The sequence below is a fragment of the Malaclemys terrapin genome, chromosome 1, assembly GCF_027887155.1.
Source record: "Malaclemys terrapin pileata isolate rMalTer1 chromosome 1, rMalTer1.hap1, whole genome shotgun sequence".
In the NCBI taxonomy this organism is placed as follows: Eukaryota; Metazoa; Chordata; order Testudines; family Emydidae; genus Malaclemys; species Malaclemys terrapin.
The window spans coordinates 299,341,656-299,365,545 of NC_071505.1; the positions used below are offsets into that span (position 1 = coordinate 299,341,656).

At 42.9% G+C, this 23,890-nt stretch overlaps 1 protein-coding gene across 1 annotated transcript in view; it reads right to left on the reverse strand.

Annotated features, from left to right (window-relative positions):
- FREM2 (FRAS1 related extracellular matrix 2) overlaps nt 1-23,890 on the reverse strand; it is a 213,431-nt gene that overhangs the window by 12,829 nt on the left and 176,712 nt on the right. Inside the window, exons 15-21 of the mRNA XM_054015236.1 lie at nt 23,322-23,453; nt 16,642-16,973; nt 6,919-7,111; nt 6,057-6,161; nt 4,739-4,866; nt 4,512-4,646; nt 513-639 (exon numbers count right to left, since the gene is read on the reverse strand). Coding sequence (XP_053871211.1) covers nt 513-639; nt 4,512-4,646; nt 4,739-4,866; nt 6,057-6,161; nt 6,919-7,111; nt 16,642-16,973; nt 23,322-23,453 — 1,152 coding nt within the window. The remainder of the gene's footprint in view (nt 1-512; nt 640-4,511; nt 4,647-4,738; nt 4,867-6,056; nt 6,162-6,918; nt 7,112-16,641; nt 16,974-23,321; nt 23,454-23,890) is intronic.

Genomic DNA, 23,890 nt, shown 5'->3' on the forward strand with positions numbered 1-23,890 from the left:
GTGTGGTAAGTTGTAACTGCTGGCAATACATTGTTCATAGCCAAACCACAGGCGCTGGCCATTACGCAGACTGGCTTGCTGGGGATATCCCAGTGTAAGGCAGGGAGCTGAGCAGCCTTAAAACTTCCCTGTCAGAAGGAGGGGGACAAGGGTTGGTGATGACTGGAGACAAGAGACCTGTCTGGGCACTCCTGAAGTGGACCACAGGGGTGGGAGGGACACAGGGGCAGTTACCCTTACCTTTTAGGGATGTTGTTAGAGGATCAGCAATGTTTGTAAAATACTTAGAATATGAAAACTGCTATTATTATTATTGCTGCCCTGAGAAGTGAGCAATGAGCTGAACAGGTCTAACCCTGAATGGCGACCAGCAATATGGCCAATTCCCATTTAGGCCTGACAAAAGCAGAAAGACACGTGGTGGTAGTTTGTTCTGATTGAAAGAAAATGCGGATAGAGCAGAACACAGTAAAGGGATGTCACATAAATTAGCCATCATCTATGTATTTTACCTTCTGTGAAAGCAACATCGCTTTCCTGACCAAATCCCATCGAGCCATCAGATAACCAGAGAGTCTTCTTAGAGAGGAGGAACATCTGGGTATTCAGGCTGAACTCAGCAGCCACTGGGTCGCTGACCTAAAATACAGCATAAAGCTCTTCAACATGAGGTCATTAATCTGGTCTGTGTATTCACCTATATGAATATATTTACCATGAAACAGCACTTACTTACACTATCCATTTCTTAATTAATATTAACATCAGTGTCTACTATGTTTGCCTTTACATACTTGATACAAATCAATTTTAATTATGCATATTACAGTAATACCCAGGGTCAGTTCAATCAGTATTGGGGCCCCATGAGGCGGTGTACTCTACAAACACAAAGCAGAAGACATTCCCAGAGCTTACAATCTAAATATGGTCAAGACGTGACAGGTGGCATAGAATACAATGGAGGGGGGTGGCAGAAGACCAGAGGAACATTAATAGGAGAACAAAGATACATATATTAGCTAGGAATACAGTTTGGAAGTTGCACACGTTTTGTTTTTAAAAAGATAAATAGAAAAAGAGATATTAAAGAATCACTAATAAAAGAGAGAATTCTGTTTTTTTTCCAAACAGTAAACGAACAATCTTCTCACTTGTTCTTATGTGAGGCTGATGAGGTGAGTCATAAAAATACCATTAGAAACTATCACTAGAAATTATGCAGCTGACCTACTCATTTCTCTTGAAATCACTTTTCCACGGAACAGACTCCAAAATATCAAAGCAGCGGGATTTGGCAACTGAAAATGTAATACTGAGGCTCTTCTTATAGACCAACTGCTACTCTCCATGGAGATGAAACCTAACAACACTGTTTACAGAAGACATTCCTTTCCGATTTGTTTGGAATTTTTCAGTTTTAATGCATGGATTCAGGCTATAGGATCCAAAGTCCTAGAGGTTCAAAATTCAAATGCCTCACTCACACAGCTGGGTTCCAGCTTATTTTCACAAGCATGTGAAAGAAAAACAAGAGTGGCTGAATCAAACTTTTCTTTTAGAGACAGTAACTGTCTAATGAAAAAGAAACTGGAAATGTATTTTCAGCTAGTAGCACTGGAATTTAGCCATGCAATTTACAGTAGCGTTAATGGGAACTGTATAACTGAATCTTATATAAAATATAGTTATGCAGTTCCCATTAACACCTTGTATAGCTGTGAATATACCCTGACACGTTCCCTTTTAAATCTATTTTTTTTTTGCAATTTCACATGAATGTCTCACTGTCACACACTGATTGACTTGTGGGTGTTACAGCAGTAGTTTAAGCATACAATTATTTTCATGATGGAACCACTTTAAGCAAAGGTTCTCAATAATATAACATGTAAGGATTATTTGGGGTGAGAGGAGTATCACCTTACTTGCTTTTAATCTTTGAGATTCTCACCAATATTTAACTATCATCACTGCAGATGGCCAGATTTTTGTATGGATGAAGAACATTGTAGGAATTCACTAAAGGCAGAGGTGAAAGTAAGCTGGTCCGGTCCGATCCCAGAGCCAGTATGCTGTGCCGGACCAGACCAGCTGGTGATTTAAAGGGGCTCGGGTGGCTCTTTAAAAGGCCAGGGGCTCCACTGCTGAGGGGAGCTCCGGGCCCTTCAAATCCTGGCCCGAGCCCTGCTGCTGCTGCCCCTGGGCTCTGGCAGTGGGGCTCGGACGGTGCTTTAAAGGGCCTGGGGGTCCCCGCAGCGGGGGAGTCCTGGGCCCTTTAAAGTGCCGCCTGAGCCCCCAAAGTGGCAGAGCCCTGGGCCCTTTAAAGCGCCACCTGAGCCCTGCTGCTGGAGCCCTGGGGTAGCAGCGGCAGGGCTCCAAGGGTGATTTAAAGGGCCTGGAGCTCCGCTGTGTAGCGGTGGGAGCCCGGGGCCCTTTAAATCGCCCCTGAGCCCAAGGGCTCTCAGCCACCTCTGCAGCTGGGACCTCCGGGGGTGATTTAAAGGCCCCGGGGCTCCCAGACGCAGCCGGAGCCCTGGGGCCTTTAAATCTTGATTTAAAGGGCCCGGGGAATGTAAAGACCCCGCCTCTTCTGGTTGAGGCCACGCCTCTTCCGTTTGAGGCAACGCCCCCTGCTCAGGACTCCAGAGTACCGGTAAGTCCTTTAAGTTACTTTCACACCTGACTAAAGGGCACATCGGTGGGACCAGAGGACCTCCTGCAGCAAAGCCACTATGATCTCTGCTACACAAAGAAGGGGCAGGATCTGGGGAGGCTGTGCATGTGTTGTACACCCCAGTGCAGTAGGGATCCCAATTCCTCCCTACAGGAGGTGTGCAGAAGGCTTGGAGAGGGAAGCGTAGGGAACTGCAAAAAAAGGGAGAAATCTCCTGCTTTGTGCAAACAATCCTTTCCCTACTGGGGTAGTAAGGTGCTGTTTACAAGGGTACTAGGATTCTTTCTTCCTGGTCCCCAAGATATTGAAGCTGGACTTTGGGTAGTAGAGTTGCCACTAGCCATGAAGTTACACTGTGTCTTGTAGAAATACCACGAGGACAGTGCTTTCCCAGGGAGAGAAAAAAAGGACACAAAAAGCTTCAACAAGGAAATGTAAAAACAAAGTATTAGAATGGGAGACACCCTTCCCACTTACTTGATACTTGCTTTTAAAAAGAGACCCTCATTCATTGTGTAAACAATTCCCAAGAGGGACAACATAAAATATCCATCATATTAGTCTATTTTAAAAAATAAAAAATTGAAAAAACTACAGGCAAGGTTGTGTAGTCCAGTAGATAGGGCACTAGACAGGGAGTCAGGAGAGACAGGTTCTATTACCATTTTCACCTCTGATTCACTTGGACCTTGAGACAAGTGACTTAGGGCTTGCCTACATGGTGTCACAGACTGGTCTACATGTATGAACTGTAGAGCACTCTCACATGTTGTGCTCTAACTACCCCATGGAGACCCTGCTGGTGTGAACTCAAAAGTATCTAGTTCGTGATGATGTAGTCCTGTTTCAAACAGGACTTTGTTAACACACACTAGGTACAGGGTCTACAGGGGGCAGATAGAGCACAACTCGTGAGAGCTCTCTACAATTTACACTCCCACAGATCAGACTACGTTGCCATGTACTCAAACTCTGAGGCCCAGGTTCTGATACAGGTACTCAATGACTTCAGTGGGACTATTCTTGGAACAAGGTGCTTTTACAATCTGGCCCTTCACCTTTTGTTTCTCCATCTGTAAAATGTGGATAATAATGCTCACCCACCTTTGCAGAGCACTTAAAAATCTTAGGAATCAGTGCTAAGTTTTATCTGTCTATGTATCTGTGTTCCTATACTGGTGCCTATTATGATGATGATACAGTTTTGGGATCTCAGTCCAGTCTCCAGTGGATAGTTATACACCACAAAAGCCAGGACCAAAATTGGAAACAATTGACATTCTATTAGCTGTCACAGCAGAGTGGCCAAAGATCACCTGGGTCTTGAGGCTAAGGGCTGGTCTTCACTCCCGGGGAGACTGACGCTGCTGCAATTGATGTAGGAGGTGTTGATTTAGTAGGTCTAGTGAAGAGCACTCTCTGGTCGACTCCGGTACTCCAGCTCTCCAAGAAGAGTAAGGGAAGTCAACCGGAGAGTGTCTCCCATCGTCGCAGTGCAGTGAAGACACCGGAATAAGTCGACTTAAGCTACGTCAACTCCAGCTACGTTATTCACATAACTGGAGTAACGTATTTTAGGTCGACTTACCCCAAGAGTGAAGACAAGCCCTGTGACACACACTCACTCCTTCAGTAGTCCCCTCCAGGTCAAGGCTGAGTCACCCTGGTGGGGGTAGCGTGAGTAATTTGCAGTGTCATTGCCCATTCTGTACCCTGTTCTGTGGATAAGGAAAGGACTCCAGCCCCCAGGACTGTCAATCCAGCATCCTTCGTGACTACCAAAGACATTTTTAGAATTGAAGTAAAAACCATGCAAAACATTTCTTGATGGTACCTGCTGGAATCGGATATCGAGGTCAAATGTGATTGGCTCTCTAGGATTACAGATCACTGGTACACTGTACTCCTGGTGAGGTACCGTGGTACAAGCTATCAGCTTCACGGTGTATGTTCCAGAATAGTCTCGTACCTGTTAAAAGCAAAGGAGAGACATGGCACTTCCACTAAAATATTTCAGAACTGGGACAGAGCAAACCAAGGAAGGGAAATCTGAGGTTTTACCGCAAAATCTGAAACAAAGCTCCACTGCTGTATTGGTTGGTTGTACGTTGGTTCACTCCGCACGAGGCTGAGGCTAAATGTCAGGCCTGGGTGATCAGCTGACATAACCATGGAGCTCAGAGAGGAAGCTAGAAATATGTCAACAGACAAACTTGTCAGTTTAAATGTCTAGTTGCAGATTCTCAGAACCTGAAAAGCATTCCCAGAGATTCATAAGCCACAATATGACGGCTGATGTGAATACATTTACAGTGCATTGGTTTTATTAACTGAAACAAACAAAACCAATTATAGTCAACACAGCTGAGCCTGCTTGACTCTTGTTCAAATATCTGTTAAACAATCTCTTATGGGGCTATGCAACCAAAGCTGTATAAAGATTAAATTTAATGGAAAGGCAAAACAGGGAGAGTGGAATGGTAAAGATCTATAATCCCTCCTATTTTTAACCTGGAATGCCAACCCAGGGAACATAAAACAACTTCTACTGTATTGTAACTCTTTCAGCTCTGCCCTGGATGTAAAACGCTGTATGTATTTTAAAAGTAAAGAAAGAGTGGAATTGCTATAAAGGAGCTTTTTTGGTTAATGAAACTTGGATAAACTAAAATTATTTCATTAATGATGCTTTTTTTCTTCAACACACATTATTGTATATGATCTTGTTTGGAGAGTTTAATTTATTCAGATATTCTTGTTCACCTTCAGCATTCATGTCCAGAAGTACACTTAGGTGCTGATCCTGCAATTTATCTGTGCAGTTGGAACCATACACCTGCATGTAGTCTAACTGAAGTGAATGGGGCTACAATGGGGCACAACGGTCAACCTGTATGGATTAGATTGCAGGATCAAGGCCTCACATATGATTAAATGCCACTGAACATTTTATTAACAGCAAAATATGGTTCACACACTCTTTTCTACCGGATCCTCATCTGGTATAAGTCAACATAGCTCTACTTAAATAAATGGAGCTACTCCAATTTACACCAGCTGTGGTTGTGGCATGATGTATTTGAAATTCGTTACACATTATGAATTTATGAGCATAGAGCAATGGTCTTCAACCTGTGGTCCATGGACCTCTAAGGGTTCACAGACAATGCCTAAGTTTTCCAAAGGAGTCAGCACCTCCATTCAAAACTTTTAGGGGTCTGCAAATGAAAAAAAGGTTGAAAACCACTGGCATAGAATAAAGCCCCTGCTGCTGGGCACAGCACATTAAAAAGATCCAGATTTTAATAGTAGGAATAAGATAATAAACAGTATAAAATTCACAGCTATGAAATATTATCAGACCTCAGAATTGACTTACCAGGATGAGACATCACAAATAAACCATGAAATCGGGCTTCAGTCTTGAAGTTGACAACCAAACGCCCTTCTTCACTGATGCGCATACTGGTTGGGTAGAGAGAACCTGCCAGCAGATGCCAAGTAGCACTGATTATTCAGCATGCAAATGGCTAATAAATGAGTCATGGTTTGATAAAACACTGGCACCCTTTTATTTCACATTGCCAAGTCAGTCAACAATTTGGCAGGGAGTCTGCTGACATCCTTTGGATTTACTCATGGTGACTGTCAAGTAAGAATTTATATGAAGGGCCCATACTTTGTGTGGTACTACAGTCTTCCAAACTATAAAACATGCCTCCTTGGAACAACAAGGATTTTGGCTTGGTACCCACACTCAAACATTCATCTAGACAGAGAGTTTAATGCATGTGTCTTCCCTGAGGTTAAAACTGCTTCCAGCTATGTAATATTTCATAGCCAGCAGAATAATGAATTCATGTTACTTAAAAGTTTTATAATCAACGACAGCTTGTGTGACAATGGAATAGAAAAACACAACAAATCCTAAATTTCAGTCAACATGTAAGAAAATGGAATTTTATGATTTTTCATAGGTGATTGATAAATATCTTGATATTTTTCATTCAATGCAATAACACATCTGAAGTCAAGTTTACAGACTTTCCAAATCAGAGAGTCTTTCTAGAATATTGAACAGAATGGCTGACCAATGGCAATTTATTTGCAATTAATTATTTCACATATATACTAAAAAGCAATATTTTCATATACAATTGCTTCAAAAATTATTTTGCTGCATGCAACTAAGACTTCAGCAACAGAGCAAGAGTAAAAATCAACTAAGTCTGAACACATACCTTGGAGCTCTGCTTCAGGTGGGCTGCCAATTCCATCCTTCCACAAGATGGCAGTGTCATACACAAAAGTCAGCCGAAGTTCAGACTGTAGGTCAAAATGCTGCCAGCCACCGACACCCACAGGCGAATGGAAAACATAGGAGACATACAAGGGGACTCGCAAGGTCACGTAGGACTGCACTAGATTGAGGACCTATAAAGACCAAAATCAGTTAGTTTGGTACATGGTAATGAAATATAGTCCAGTATAGACAACTCTAATGCATAAGCAAAAAATACAGAAGATACAGATTACTGTAAACATTTTGAATGAGATGAGTACGCTCTCTTCCAAATTATACATGATGAATAAAGCACTGAATTTCAGTGGCTTGCGTGTGGATACATATCTTCTCAAGTGCCCTGTTTGTATTTGAAGCAGGATATGTATTCTTGTTCAGTCTTTGTAAATAGCCAACTAACAATGGCTAGATAGAGAACCAGTTGGGGATAGCCAGTTAACAAAACAAAACAAATCTTTGCTTGTACATTTTATCTTTCTCTCTCAACCTTCACCTAGTGCTCATCTTCTGAGATGTCAAATCCTGCAATAACCTCCGAATGGGAGGACCCTGCATTTGCATGGAGCTCATTGCAAGATTGAAGCCTTAGATTACATTCTCTTCATGGCTTGACCTGTGGCTTCTTCTGTGTGTAGACAGCGGGTGTCATATTGCATGCATTCCCATAAATAAATACTAATAGTGCATTGAAGGATCAAGTTAGAATACTTTCAACTGAAAAGAATTAGAAAGTTAAATCAGATTTTAAAAAAGAATATTTTTGGTTTCTATCATATAAATACTAATACTCTATTTAAATATTTTCAGCCAGAAAAGGTATGTTTTACGAAGTAAAGAAGAACAAGGTTAGAAAATCACTATTATATATGATAGAGTTATTATCTGACTTATATGCCCTTTTTATTTTCTGAACAGATTTTTTATATCTATTTAATGTAATATTCATTTTTTTGTGAAATAATACTGCCATTACTGACCTATTATTAGAGATAGGGCCATCCAGAGCTTGTAACTGAGGAGGAACTTTTACAACACCATGGGATGCATTGGAGGGGAAAGGGTAAGAGGTTATGGGAGAAGGATGGAAAGATTTCAATTTCATTGGGAGAGGGGCACTTAACTGCTTTGAATATCTCCCCCAGATTAATATCTTAAAGGGTTTTAAAAGTGTTTTGCAAGACCTCTAGCGCTGTTTTAAAACTTTACAAGTTGTGTGAAATCCAAACCCTCTTTGGGTTCACCCAGCTCCATTTATTGGGTCTCTCTCACTCGTGTTTTATGTTTTCCTATCCTAGACAAAAAGCACAGTAATACATGAAACCACAAGTATAGCAATATTACCTTTTTGCAGCACTTCACATTCTGAACTAAGTAAGTATAATAGAAAAATACTGTTATAAGGTGTCTGTTATTACTAGTACTTAGCAATTGATCTTGAAATGTGTATTTATGATTCTTAAAGTGCTATGTAATCAAGTGGCCTCACAGCTAATATTAGGTGCTACTGTTAAGTCAATTAAGATTAATGCTCCTTTGCTGGTTCTACTAAATATATTCAGGAACTTTTTTTCTGGATCAAAATAGCAGCTTTCCTGTCTAGGTGTACTGAATGCCAAGAAGTTCTTAGACAAAAAATTGCTCCTTCAGTCAACTATGTATTACACAAATAGGGCCAAGTTCACCCTGAGGTAACTCCATTGACTTCAATGGAATTACCTCAGGCACAGATTTGGCATGTTGTTCCAAAGCAATAAAACAGGCTATTCACTTATGTTAAGACAAATGCACGTTGTGATGCAGCTCCACAGGAGATTTGGTTTGCCTTTGATTCAGGGGCAATCTTGCACTCCTGGCACATAGTCAAGATTCAAACCCATTTGCTTCCATAACTAAACACATCTCTACCATCGCTGCCAGCCCAAATGGTCTTTTCTTGATCTTTACATATGAGTTTTTGTTTTTTAGCTGCATGTTCATATAGCAGAAAACAAGCCAACCAACCAAAGGTCTTAAATTGAGTTTGTGTGTGATGACGGGAGTGGGAAAAAAACCCTAGCTAAAAGAGCTAACATGGTAAAAGGTTTGACATATTTTCAATTACCTGTTATAAAGAAAACAAGCATAGTGCAATGCTTTGTTTTTCTGTTACACCTTTTCCTGAGCTGTGTACACCAGACATTGTCAGATATTCATGCATAGTTTACATGAACTAATTAACGTAATCTGTAAGCAACAATTTAGACTTGCATTTCCCCCCTCCGTTCTATAGGGCACAAGTCAATGAATGAAATGAGACAATTCATTTCTACTGGTGGAAATAAGTCTGAAGGTCCCTGCTGAGTGAAAGTCTACCTCAAAGAAGGGCCTGAAGCCAGCTGGTACAGCATAGAAAGAATGAAAGGCCTGGCTGGGATCAATGAATTAGGAGATGGGCTAATTCAACGCATCTCTTGATCATCCCCCCTATATGGAATTTAAAAGTTATCCTCCCCTGGGAGAACCCATGAAGGAAGGCGGGGGGATTGTTAGGGTTGTAAATTTTCTAATCACATAAAACCAAACACCCTTGCTCTATCTCTTCCTTGAGACCCCACCCCTTCTCTGAGGCCCTGTCCCTAGCTCACGGCATTCCCCCCCGCATGTTGCTCACTCTCCCCCACCCTCACTTACTTTCACTGGGATGGAGCAGGGGATTGGGTGCGGGAGAGGCGGAGGGCTCAGGCTGGGGGTGTGGGCTCTGGGGTGGGGCTGGGGATGAGAGGTTTTGGTGAAGGAGAAGGCTCCAGGCTTGGGGCCAAGGGGTTCAGAGATGGGAGGGGGCTCTGGGCTGAGGCAGGAGGTTGGGGTGAAGGAGGGAGTGAGGGCTCTGGGTTGGGGCCAGGGATGAGGGGTTTGGGGTGCAGGAGAGGCTCAAGGCTTGGGGCTGAGGGGTTTGGAGTGCGTGAGGGGGCTCAAGGCTAGAGCAGTGGGTTGGGGTGCGGGAGGGTGTACGGGGTGCGGGCTCCGGGCTCCAACCAGGTGGTGCTGACCTGAGGTGGCTCCCGGAAGCGGCCGGTATGTCCCGCTCCTAGGCGGAGGGGCTAGGGGGCTCTGTGCACTGCCTGCGCCTGCAGGCACTGCCCCCGCAGCTCTCATTGGCTGCGGTCCCCAGCCAATGGGAGCTGCGGGGCCAGTGCTTGGGGTGGGAGCAGTGCACGGAGCCTCCCTGGTCACCCCTGCGCCTAGAAGCCGGACATGCCAACTGCTTCCAGGAGCTGCACAGACCTAGGGAAGGCAGGCAGCCTGCCTTAGCCCCGCTGCACTGCTGACCGGACTTTCAGTGGCCCAGTCAGTGGTGCTGACTGGAGCCACCAGGGTCCCTTTTCGACTGAGTGTTCCGGTCAGAAACTGGACGCCTGGCAACCCTAGGTAATATTGCTGGGTGTGTGTCAGAGAAAAAGAGAGAGAGGAAAATATACCTCTGCCAGAATAGCTGCTCTCTCATAGGTTCAGCAATAGTTTGAAAATTGCACTCCCGATGCCCACCAAGATTAATTAAGTCCATTATCTATACTCAGATTCTACCCCAAATGTTATTAAATAAGTTGCATCACTACACTATTTCTTAATAAATAAGCAGAACCCTGCCAGTGAAAATCATCATTTTAACCCAGTAGACAGAAAAATAAAATATAAAAACATGTAGTTCATCTCCTCGATCAAACTAAATAAAACTAAAATATAATAGGCAAGCTTCTTAAAAAGCTGCTGTGGAGACTGGAGAGGAGACTTTTCCCCTGTATTCCAAGTTGAGTTGCCAGTGAACAGAACCCAAATGCTTCTGGTTCCAGTCTGGATAGAAAAAAAACCAAATAAATCAACTAACCATTTCCATATAGTTTGAGAAACCCTATTTTTACAGTCCTACTTGGGATATGCCATTCAATTGAATATGGAAAACACTCCTTCCATTGTGATATCTCCATTTTTTAGCACTGCCCGCAGAGACTAATGAAAGTAGGCAGCTGTTCCTATTTTAACTTGATGTTATGAAAGCAGGAGGCTAACTGAGAGCTATAAAAGTAGAGTATCAGTTTAAGTGCTATGGAGATACAGAACAGGTGCATTACATATCTATGTATTCCACACTCAGTAGAACTTAGCAGTTGCATTATCAGAGTTTTATTCATTAGCAATAAAATAATGAAAATAATATCTAGAATAATTTCTCAGAATGTTGTATAACTTTTAACCTTATGATGCTGACGTGGATATTCACAGTTCACTGTCACACTCAAAGCCAAGAGGGGGGGGGGGAGGGGGGGCTGTGGGATCTAGGAAATTGTGCCTAATGCACTGTAACCATGTCATGCCTGGAGAACATGAGAAGATAGAACAGAGGAGCTGCTCCAAGCAGTACAAGAAATGCACTCTACCAATACACCTCTTCCCCGATATAATGCTGTCCTTGGGAGCCAAAAAATCTTACCGCATTATAGGTGAAACCGTGTTATATCGAACTTGTTTTGATCCACTGGAGTGCGCAGCCCCGCCCCCCCCCCCCCCGGAGCGCTGCTTTACCGCATTATATCCAAATTCATGTTCTATCGGGTTGCGTTATATCGGGGTAGAGGTGTACCTGATAAAGCTGCGGATCAATAAATCACTCTAACAGCTGTTTATAAAAGTCATTCCTGTGAGCGAAGCAAATCTTTTATGCCTGTCATCAGTGTGGGGAGTAGATTTACAAGCATCTCCTTTGCAATCTGAAATGTCAGAATGAGCCTGACGTCTGTTTCTGAACATTGATGATTCCCATGCCAGGATTACAAGAGGTAAAAAACAACCCCTGCGTCCACACACCATTTCTACAGGTTCTCTTTTCATTAGAGAACACTTTATTAGATAATACAAATATGTTTCAGTGCCAAATCTGTCACAGCACAGATTAAATGAGAAAACACACATCAGAAAGGACATTCTCTGGTTTTGGTCCATTTTAGGCACATTTTGGTCATAATTTCACTATTGCAACCCCACTGATTTTAACAAAATGGCCCTAGTTTATGTGAGGGCAGAACCTGGCCCAGGGAAATGATCTTTTACGTGATTGTTGGGATACTAGCAGGGAAAGCATGAGAGAGTGTGTCCTCATCGCTAGGTGTTTATAGCATGAAAAATAGTTAGAGCAAGCAGTATTCCTTGAATCCTTTGTAATATATTTCTCAGTGAAGCAGGATTTTCATGCTAACTATAATTTTGTCCTCCAAGTTGTCCTGAACCTATTTTTCATTGCATTAGTGGGAGATCTCTCTTCAGTTTCTCCATGCAAGCTTAACAATGTTATCAACCACTTATTTACACAATAACAGTTTGTTAAAGTGAAAAGTCAGTCCCAGGAAGGCAGATGGCCAGGTGAGTTAAAGGTGAAATGCAAAACAGGTATGTTTAAAAGAATTTGAATGGAGAGGATAATGGAACACGGCCTTGACATGTCAGGCCTCTTGAAATGTTTAACCTTTTACTTTGTTGCACAGCTGGTGCCCATATATCCACAAAGTATTCACTTTATAAAACAGTTTTTCTTTTCATCCCTTACTGAATTCACTTATTTACAAAAACAGCTTGGGGGGGGGGCAGTGCAGGAAGACGTGAGTTATGGAACCTGACATGTTTAAGGAAAAATCACAAGTTGATTATGCTAGCTGAGCTTGAAAAACTGCCATGAAAATATATATTTCTTTTTATTTGCAATTTACACTGTTCAGCAAACTTAACAAGAAAATTAACTCTCAGCTCTGAGGTCCAATATTGCTGAAGCTAGATCTAGTGAAGATGGAAAAACACTGTCTCTTTAGAATAAAAATCTGTGAACTTCCGTGTACAACTCAAGCCAGTAAAATGATCGCTTTTAAATGAATTTTTATATGGACCATCTAAACATCTCAGCCTACACCATCTGCACTATAAATATGAGCTGAACAAACTGGAAGGAAAACCTTTTCAAACCCTGGCTAGAAGCAGCCTCTCTATTGCAGAGTGAAATACAACTGCTCGGCTGTATTCCATTACAGTAGCTTCAAGCTACCAATCTGTACATTCAAACATTTTAATGTATGTTCTTCATCTTGTTGTTTCTGGCAGAGACTTACTTAATGTTGTTAATAAAATCTGTTTGAATGATAATTTTCTTGAGCCACCATGTCAAGCCTGGTAATGGACTGGAACCAGAGAAAGAAACTTCCACAAATAAACACATGGCCAGAACCACAAATTGTCTGGCTCAAGAATGTAATTGGAACAGGAGGAAATAAGATCAAATGATACTTTATACTCTATCAAATAAGTCTGGGCTGACTTTTTCCCCCTATATAAATTAAATATTAAAAGGGACTCCAACTTTCTTAGTTTTTTTTTCTCCATTTTTAACTTCCTTTCAAAAATAATACTTTGCACTTCTATAGCACCTTTCATCTGAGGATCACAAAGCTCTTCAGAGTCATTAATTCACTAAGCTTCACAACATCGCTGTGAAGTATTTAAGGAACTTATAGGGGTCACAACCCAGCCTATATCTATCTATTGCTTGGATCTTTCAAGTATCTCAGATCTATTATTTTAAGAGCTTTATATACTACAAGTTTATACACTTTATATATCTTGAATTTCAGACTTTGGCTTACTGGATTGTGGAGTGTTGGCATAATGAAAACTATTGCTAACCGTAAGGGCTGACCTCAGCTTTAGCCAGAACACAGTTCTAATCTAGACTAACCAGTGTAGGTTCCGATGTAGGTTCCTAAAGTTAGGTAGCTACATCCACATTTAGACACTTAAATAAAAGTGGTTTGATTTTCAAGAGGGGCTGAGCACATGCAATTCCCATAAACATCCACTGTGGAGTTGAGGGTGCTCAGCCCCTGTGAAAATCCCTATGAAGAACTCTGTGGCTCTCTGCTTCAAGAATGCCTGCCAAGAACCTTCTCTAGCCCCTCTTCCCTGGCCTCATGGTACAGATTGAAGGAGGCTGTGCTCATATCCTCACACAGGGTTTGCTGCCACTCTGAGGTAGTCTTGGGAGAGAATGCTCCCTTGCAGATAGAGAGCCCCAAAAGAAATGCTCTGTGCCATCTGCACAGTGTCTGTGGCTGCTGCACCTCCTGCCCCAGACTGCTTGCAGTGTTGCCAATGAAACCAAACAAGTCACTGGGCCATTGACATCACTGCCTCATCTCCCCGAGCATGCACGCAATTTTATTCCAGACACTGCCATGGGTGGAGCTACCACAAAGCAAAGCCCCATGGCATGAAGGAAATTGCAGACCCCTTCCAGGAAATCTTTTCATTGCACCCCTCCTCAGCACTACTTTTTGGGCCACATGGGCCAGGTAGAGTGAAGAACCAAGACTTGGCCTTAAAGACACAAACACAATAAAATCTTCTCACTGACTGGCAATTCATCTGCCAACCTGCTCACCTTGAACAAACAAAAACCAAGACCCATCAGGAGCAGTGGGTAGTATAATATTGCTAAAAGTGTTTTTTGTCATTTCCTTATCTATTACATTCTGCATTGTGGAACACAAACTTCCTTGGCGTGCTGAACCAAGAGCACGGTGAAAACTGCAGTTGCCAACTTTCATCCCACATAGGAGGATTATTAATTGTTAGCCGAAGGGGAAAAAAGCCCCACAATGGTGACAACTGCAGACATAGGGTACTGACTGACTAGCCTTTCAGCTGGAGGGGGGTCATGTGAAGACAAAGACCAAACTCAGAGAAGAATTAAAAATGAAGAAGGCAGTGAAGCGCATTATGACGGGGGGTGGAGAGGGGGGAAATGAAGGGCAATGCTTCACTGCTAGAACCAATTCAGTTTGATATTTCACTTACAGCACTGTAATCTTTTAACCATATCCTGCGAGGCACTGAGCAATGACTTCACCACTGCTTGAGGCCTCTCAAGATTCCCCCGCCACACAAAATCATGATTCTTACCTACAGTACAAAATGCTTCCTGAGCTTGAAGCAAGTGCCATGTTTCATCCTGAGCTAGAATATATAACTTCTTTTAATATTCTAAAAATATTCATAAAAATTAGTGTTAACAATGTCCCTTATTTTTTCCAGCTATGTTTATATGTGAAAAGCATCTTATCTTATCTATCTGGCCTTATCTCTGAAGTATTTACAAATATTTTAAAACAGAAATGATTACCAAAAAAATAATCTGTCTGTCTTCCTTTCCAGGTAGTGGGAGAAATAGCTTGATTAGGTTACAGGGGTTTCTCTGTGCTTGTTTGTGTGTTAAGGATTGTGTTGTGTATGAGAGAGAAGAAATTAATGTGTGGTTTTAGTGAGTGTGTTGTATGTTTGTGTGAGAGCTCAGAGACTGGGGGAAAGCAGAGCTGAAGACATTAGTTAGTATTTAGCTCTGAAAGCGGTAGGGTCTGTAATCATTCTTATCTTCTGGGAACGTATTCTGCAGTCTAGCTCCACCTGCTGTGTAAGTTTTGCATCCCATACTCAGTAGCCTCCCCTTTCTTGCTAATAGTTTCAGGGTTCCAGTGGAATGTACCTCTTGGAGGTTCTGGTTGCATTCTGTAGCATTATCCTAGAGAGAAGTTACAATGAAAGGAAGGATAGTGTTGTGGTTTTGGTCCTGTTCTCAGCCTCTGAGACTATTCCAAGATATAACCTTCTCTGTGAAATAAAAAGATAACTCCTCACAGCCAGTGGTGCTCTATTCTGGGGTTGAGTGGAGGCAGTATGGGCTTATGAAGCAATTTATTGTACAGAAAAGTTCTGGGAGGTGACTTTGCTGTCACAGTGGCAGAAGAAATACAAGCCCCATTTGCCTCCTTCGCAATATTGGCATAGACTTGTAGAAATTCTTTCCCTGATGGAAACCTAATTCCCCTGCTTTAATCCGCACTCCATTTCCAGAGCTCCATATGACAACCACTATATGACATGTAAAACTGGCAGAGTCTCTCCTTCCTTCTTGCCTGAGGGGTTTTCTGTTGAGTGATATAAAGCACACTCTCTTCCCAAGGCATTCTGAACTCACAACTCTTGCTGCTCCAGAGAGAAAGAGACTAGCACTGACAGCTAAATCTAAGCCCCCCCACATGGCAGCACAGGAAATTGCCATCAGCATATGGGATCAGCCTCCACGCCTTCCTCTTTAATGTTACTTTAAGGTGATTGTATTTTGTCTACATCTAAATATCGCAGTACTTCACAATCTGTACTGGAAATGGGCTAACAACCACTTGATTAAAACCACAAGCTTTTCAGAAGGGCTCCACTCCAAAGTAGGACTGGAGTGGGATGCTTTTACTACACGTTCAAATGTAAAAAATGTAAATGTATTGGATGAAAACCTGGCTACGCTGAAATCAATGTGAGTTTTGCCATTAGCTTAATTGGGGCCAGGATTTTACCCATTATGTTTACTGGTATTTAGTGGCTATTGATAGTGTTATGAAATAAACACTATGAAATAATCGGGTTCATGACAGGCCTACGGATGGTTATGAAAGAAAAGGCTTTCATTTTTAACTAAATGCAGTTCTTAAGCCACTTAGTCTTAGAGCACATGTAAATCACAGGGGAAATTACTGAACTGGATTAGTTCATTTTGAGACCACTTTATAGATAAGAAGTAAAAATTTGGTACCTGTCCATCTGTCCCAATGGTGCCTCCACAATCAGTGAGGAGCTCAGACATGTCATAATAGCTGACAAACTCCCATAAACAGGCCTCCAGGTTCAGATTTCGGTAGAAGCGTAAAGTACTGGGACCCCTGATTGATGCACTGTGTTGGTAGGGAATGGTCTCTCCAATCACATCTGGATTTTTGGTAGCATCAGTCAAGAAACCATGGTGAGTCTTCACTTCTGTGTAATCCAACAGGTTGGAGCATTTATGATTTCCCACCCTAGTTCCATCAGGGCTGAGGGTTAGCTCAAAGTTGGACAGCTCTCTTGTGGAGATAACAGGTAACATGCCTAGAAGACATATGTGTAACCGGTGGCACCATAACTACATTTTAACATTCAGTTCTGCCAAAATTTGCCAGTCACCTAACACATTATATCAGGTATATTATACCCAGCTTTGAACATACAGAAGAACCCCACTAATCAATGCACTTTAAAATGTAAACAAAAATGATGTCCTTTGCATCTGTGTAGCAGAATGTTGGAAAATAATGACATCTTTGTAATATGAGACCTTGGGTAAAACCAGGTGCCTAAGTCACTTTTTAAAATGAGATGTTAGCTCCTAAGTCACGTAGGTGCTTTCCCAATTTTATCCGAGATCTCATTTATAAGATATTATTCCGGATAAATTATGTTATAATGCATTAATTGCACATTATTAAGATTCATCATAAAATAATTAAAACTGAGCTATAGCTGTTAATATAAAAGCACAAAGTGCATTTTGTGATGCAGTTTTCTTGCTTTTTAAATTGTTTGTTTACTTATTGGCTAATTAACTGATTTCCTAATCATCCCAGCAAATCAATTTCTACTGCATCCCTCACCATTCATTAAAATGCTTTAAAAACATTCATTAAAGTCTCCTAAAACCTCTGTGAAATTGGTAATATGATTATACCCAGCTTGCACATGGATAAACTGAGGTATATTTAGGGTAAGTAATTTGTCCATGGCTGGCAGCAAGACTGGGAAAAGAATTCTAGCTGTCTGCTCTAACCATTCTACACTCAAGCTAAATTTAAAAACTAGTTCACCAATGGCTGTTGCCAGAATGTTTAGATGCCCATTCTACTAGAGTGACACTTCCGTGTAACATAAGCAACTTCTGAGCTCAAATCAATCTCTGTTTTCTGAAAAGCATTCAATAAGCAGTGCTTAGGTATCCAGGAGATTTCATTCCCTCCCACCCCCCCACTGCATAACACTTAATATTCAACATGGTAAATTCATCCCTGGTGTAACTTCATAAACTTCAAAGGAGTTATATTAAGGATAGATTAGACCAATTTGTGCAAACTATGCAAATAATTTAGAACCATTTACTTTTCACATCGAAGAACACGAGGAAAAGAAAACATCTTGTCAGAAACTGTGATGGGGATGGTCAGGCCTAGTGGTTGGAGCCACGGCGGTCAGGTTTAGTGCTCGGAGCCGGGTGGGTCAGAGCTGGAATCAGGAGTCTGCTACGGGGTTGGAACGAGGCCAGAGTGAGAGCAAGGCTGCAGCAGGCCTAGGAAAAGGGCTGGAGCAGGCTAAGGCTTGTGGAATCTGTTGCCACTATCAGACAGGGGCAGGTTCCAAGCCCTGGAGTGCCATTTACCAGACTGAGCTGCTGTTCCTCCTGTGAGGCTTATATACCTTCCCTGAGAGTCACCAGACCAGTTCCTGTCTTGTGGATTGGCTGAAGCCTAGAACAGGAATGACTGAACAATCCATGTGGCTTAATCAGGGTCTACTTCAGGGATGACTCATCACCTTATATTACCCTCCCACCCCTGCCCCGGGTGCTTTAGACCCCACTTGTCAGGGTGTGATTGATGGAATTCACGAAGGAGGTCAGGTACATGTATGTTATTGGCTGGTTCCCATGAACCATTCGCTGGGCCACACCCTTCCAAATCCATGAGGCACAGCAGTCATCCTCGGAGGAGCTTAGAGTCCAGGATCTGCCTCACCACGTGTTCTTCCTGTCCATGATGGGGAGTGGAGGTAGTTGTGTGCATCAAGGAAAGGAGTTGTTCACATATTTCTTTAACAAGGAAGTATGGAGTACTGGATGTATCTTCATGGTACATAGCAGCTGGAGTCTGAAGGCCATGGGGTTAATTTGTTGAATCATCTGAAATGGGCCAAGATAATGGTGGTCTAGTTTCCTTGAGGGTCGGGAGGAGTCTAAGTGTTGAGTTGAGAGCCATCCTCTGTCTCTGACTGCCATGGGAGGATGTCCCTGTCAATGAAGGTCAGCGTTTCATTTGTAGTCCTCCTTGGCTGAGTTTAAGTGTGATTTTAATTTTTCTTGAATATGGTGGAGGTGTTGAACCAAATCAGAAGCCACAGGGACATGGGAGGACCGCAGTACAGACTGATGAAATTGGGGGTGGAAGCTATAACTGGCATAGAAGGGTCTTTGGCAGGTTGATCTGTGATTGGAGTTACTGTAAGCAAATTTGGCAAAAGGCAAGAACTGGAACCAGTCATCTTGCTGGTAGTTGATGAAGCAACAAAGTTATTGTTCTAGATTTTGGTTTACCTTTTCTGTTTGTCCCTCCATCTGGCAGAGGAAATGTGTAGGGTGTCTTCCAGGAGTTTGAACAATTCTCTCCAAAAGTGGGAGAAAAACTGTAGCCCGTGATCAGGAATAATGTCTGTTGGTGACCCATGGAGCTTGAAGACGTAGTCAAAAATTCAGTGAGCTGTCATTTCTGCAGTGGGTATCTTTTGACAAGGCACAAAGTGCACCATTTGGGTAAGAAGGTCAACAATGACCAGTATAACTATGCAGCCCTCAGAAGTGGGGACATCAGTGATGATGTCCATTGAGATAAGATGCTCATGGTTGGGTGGGGTTGGAAGCAGGATCAGGGCACCTAGAGGTTTGGTATGGGGGCGAGGGGTCTTCGTCCAGCTGCACACCTCACTGGAAGCAATGTAAGACTTGACGGAGGAGAATAGTTTTGGCTACCAATTTGTGAGAGATCAGCTTTGCTGTCTACCCGTACCTGAAGTGGCCTGCCAGAGTGGAATCATGGCATAGCTGGAGCATTGCTAGACAAGGTGGTCCTTCAAGGACATAAATGCGATCCTTGTACCAAAGTACCTCGTTTCTGACAGAGAAGTTTGGGTCAAAATTAGCTGACATCCATGTCACTATAAGCACATCACTGGGCATGAGGATTTTACAAGGGCCAAAAGATTGGTGTTGGCCAGTATGTTTACAAAATGGCAAGGCAAAATTATCTAGGTACTCCCCCTCATGGGATAATGCATCGTCTCTCTCATTTCGGGTTCTGGTCTGGCAGACCAGGGTGAAGCTGAATCTAGAAAAGAAGAGGGATCTATGTATCTGACGCTGGTTCAGGGCTGTGGCGGTTTGGAGATGTTCTAGGTTTTTATGATTTGTGAACACCTGGACTGGAAAGCCTGCACCTTCTAAATAGTGGTGACACTCCTGAAATGCAGCCTTGATGGCCAGTATTTCCTTATAGTAGATTTCTTAATTTTGTTCCTCGAGTATCAATTTTGTAGAATAGAAGGCACAAAAGTGGAGGTCATTTGGGGGGCCATGTTGCTGAGATATTGTTGCCCCGATCGTGTAATTGGAGGCATCTGTTTTGATGACAAAGGGTTTAGATGGGAACACCACTTGCGAGAATCAATGGATGAATCATCTATAGAAACTGGTGAACCCTAGGAAGTACTGGATATCATGGATGCTTTTGTGTGTCGCCCAGGTCAAAACTGCAGAGACTTTTTTGGGATCCATACTTATTCTGTTGGGAGAAATGGTATAACCCAAGAAGTCCACAGAGGTGTGATCAAACTTACATTTCTCAGGCTTCCCATACAGACTTGGTTTGAAGGTGTTCATGTACTAACTAGCCACACTGGTCATGCAAGGTTTGGTTCTCTGAAAAAAATAAGAACGTCATCTAGGTAGAGAACGATAAACTGGTCCAGAACATCCCTGAAGATATCATTAATCAAGTGCTGGAATGTAGCAGGGGCATTACAGAGACCAAAAGGCATGACAAGTTACTCAAAACATCCATACTGAGTACGAAAAGCTGTTTTCCATTCATTGTCCTCTCAGATGAGGATCAGGTTATAGGTGCAGCGTAGGTAAAGTTTAGTAAAAATGTTTGCTGAGCTGACCCTCTCCAGTAGTTCACTGATCAATGGCAAGGGATATTTTATTTTTGATGGTGATACTGTTCAGTGCTTGACAGTCTATGCAGAAGTACAGGGTGCCATCCTTTTTTTTTTTACAAACAAGATTGGGGCCCTGACAGGAGATGCAAAGGGACTGATAACATTTTTTGCTAGATTTTCATCTAAGTACTCCCATTGGGCCCTGAGTTCATAGAGTAAATTCACCCAAAGGGAATTTTGGCCACTGGCTAGAGATCTATGGAGCAGTAGTAGGGCCTATGTGGGTGCAGAACAGCAGTATTTCTTTTATTGAATATATCCTAAAAGTCCATGTATTTTGTAGGAATTGGTAAATTATCCTTACTTGGAGTCTGCTGTGTGGAAAAAATTGAGGCCTTCCCCAGATTACGTCTAATGTCCTCGACACTAGGCTGGACTAGGCACTGATGCTGACAATAATCAGACTCAAACCGAATGTTGTGTGCTCTCCAGAAAATGCCTGGATTGTGGAGGGAGAGTCAGGGGATACCAGGCATGATTGGGAAGTGGGCTGAGTCAATCAGGTTAAACTGCAGGGTTTCCTGGTGGTTTGAATTACAGTTCAGAGGGGGTCAGTCTGACAGACCACTGGGCCTGAGGATAGCAAGCTGCCATCAATTGCCACCACCAAGATGGGGGCGAGTTTCCTTTGCACTAGTAGGTGATGGATCCAGTGTCCATGAAATTGCCAGAGCCTCTGGAGTCTATCCGCACAAGCTGGGTGCGGCTTGCTTCAGGTGTATAGAGGGCCCAAAGTCGGAGCGTCATCTGAAGGTGGGATTGGCCATTGTCCACGATGGTTAGGATACACGTAGGTAGCAGAAGGGGTCTGGTCAGGGAACCCGATCCTGTTGTTTCATCTGGCTGTGTCTCTTCTAATGAGGCTGAACTTGCTCATTTTCTCAGACTAGCCACAGAACAGGACTTGAGGGGAAACCTGGTGGCAAAGTGGCCTCGTTCCCCACAGAACAGGCAGAGGCCTTTCAGACAATGATATTCCTTCTTTTGATCTGAGAGGCACCTTCATGTCATGTCTACCTGCATGGATTTGGGTCTGACGACTGCCTAGGGATGTGTGTGTGGCAGGAATAGGTGTGGGCTAGGCAGTGGCCAAGCGTGTACCTTCCTTCATTCCTGGCATTACTCGAACAGTCAATTTGGATACACAACTTGATGTTGGGGAGCAATGCCGAGTGGGGATCTACCTGGTCCAGCTTATCTTAATCTCATCATTCGGGCCTAGACAGAAAAGGTAAATCTGCACTGCTTTGTTCCAAGCCATGTCAGTTACCAGTGATGGAAACGGGTGGTGTAGGCTGCAACAGAAAGGGGATCTTGTTTGAGTGACTGCAGGGCAGCTTCGGTGGAGTGGGTACGGTCTGGGTCATCAAACATGAATGAAAAGACACAAATGAATTAATCAAAGTTCTGCTCCAGGATTGGCGATGCCTAATCCAGTGCTTCCTGTTAATAAGCTGCTGACGACACCACTCTTGGTTTGTTTTTTCATGTACATTGCTAGGTGTAACAGGAACCGTAGGCAACAATGATTGCACCCTCTTCCCCCCAAAACAAAACTTTTGATGGTTCCCATCAAATCTCTCTGGAAGCAGGATCTTTGGACTTAGATCTCGGGCTGTCGTGGCTGATGATGTTAGGGGGGCCTGGGACTGCTGGGAGGTGTGAGCGCAGGAAGGCACTTTCCAATTGTAGCTGGGCCACTTAGTTCTCGAGAGCTCGAACTAGTTCTGTCATCTTAGTGGCAGAGGAGTCTAGAGATTTCATTTCAATTGTAGAGCGCACCTGCCAACATAGGAGATCCATCTTGGTCATTGAGTCCAATGGAGGTCAGTCTGCTCTAACTGTCAGAAACTATGATGAGCATAGTCGGGCCTAGTGATTGGAGCTGTGGCAGTTATGCCTACTGGTCAGAGCCAGGGAGTCAAGAGCCAGAATAAGGAGTCCAGTGTGGGGTTGGAACAAGGTTGGAGTGAGAGCAAGGCTGGAGCAGCACTAGGAACAGGGCTGGAGCAAGAGCAGGTTAAGGCTTGTGGAGTCTGTTGCCATCATCAGGCAGGGAAAGGTTCCAAGCTGCAGAGTGCCATTGAGCAGACTGAGCTGCTGTTCCTCCTGTAAGGCTTATATACCTGCCCCGAGAGTCACAGATCAGTTTCTGGATTGTGGATTGGCTAGAGCCTAGCACAGGAGTGACTCTTCAGTCCATGTGGTTTAATCAGGCTCTAATTGAGGGATGACTCATCTCCTTACACATATATCACTATGACATATTGTACTATCACAGGTTCAAATTACACATTCATGACATTTCTCCACTGTTGTAAACACTATGAGATTACATTGTGCTTTTGGCTACTTAAGACATTTGCTAAAATAAAATGAAGATGATGTGCACGCTGACCTATAGATGAAATTTTTACATACCATCAATATGAGGCATTGTGATGGTCAGTTTGATGAGATTAGCATAGTCTGGATCTTCCGGGCCAGTGTAGCGCAGCTTGGCAGAGAATGGCTCTGCCCCAACCACACCTGGCACCCGGGGCTGGCAAAGACCTAATGGAAAAGGGAAAAGCAACTTCACTTTGTGTCCAGAAGAAACAACATTTGACTCTGCTTTGCACTAATCTTACATTTCTTTTTCACTGTACATTCTTTAAAAACTAGACAAATTTTCTGGAATGACAAGCAGCCTGTTAGGAGAGGCCAGCATTAACCACAAATTTGAACAGGAATGGTTACCACAGAGGATTTAAGTGGAAATCAGAACTATTTGACCAAAGTGGATCAAATTTTCAAAACCGGATGCCTAAATTGCACACACATACTCTAAGCATATATTTGTATGCATCAACAGGCTTGCAAAGCAAGACACTGTATACAAAAACACACAGGTACCTATTGTGCACAAAAGACTGTCTGTTTGCACATGGGACCATGCTAAATGTGGGGCTGAGTGGTCATTTTTTGGAAGTTTGGTCCATGCATGGGCA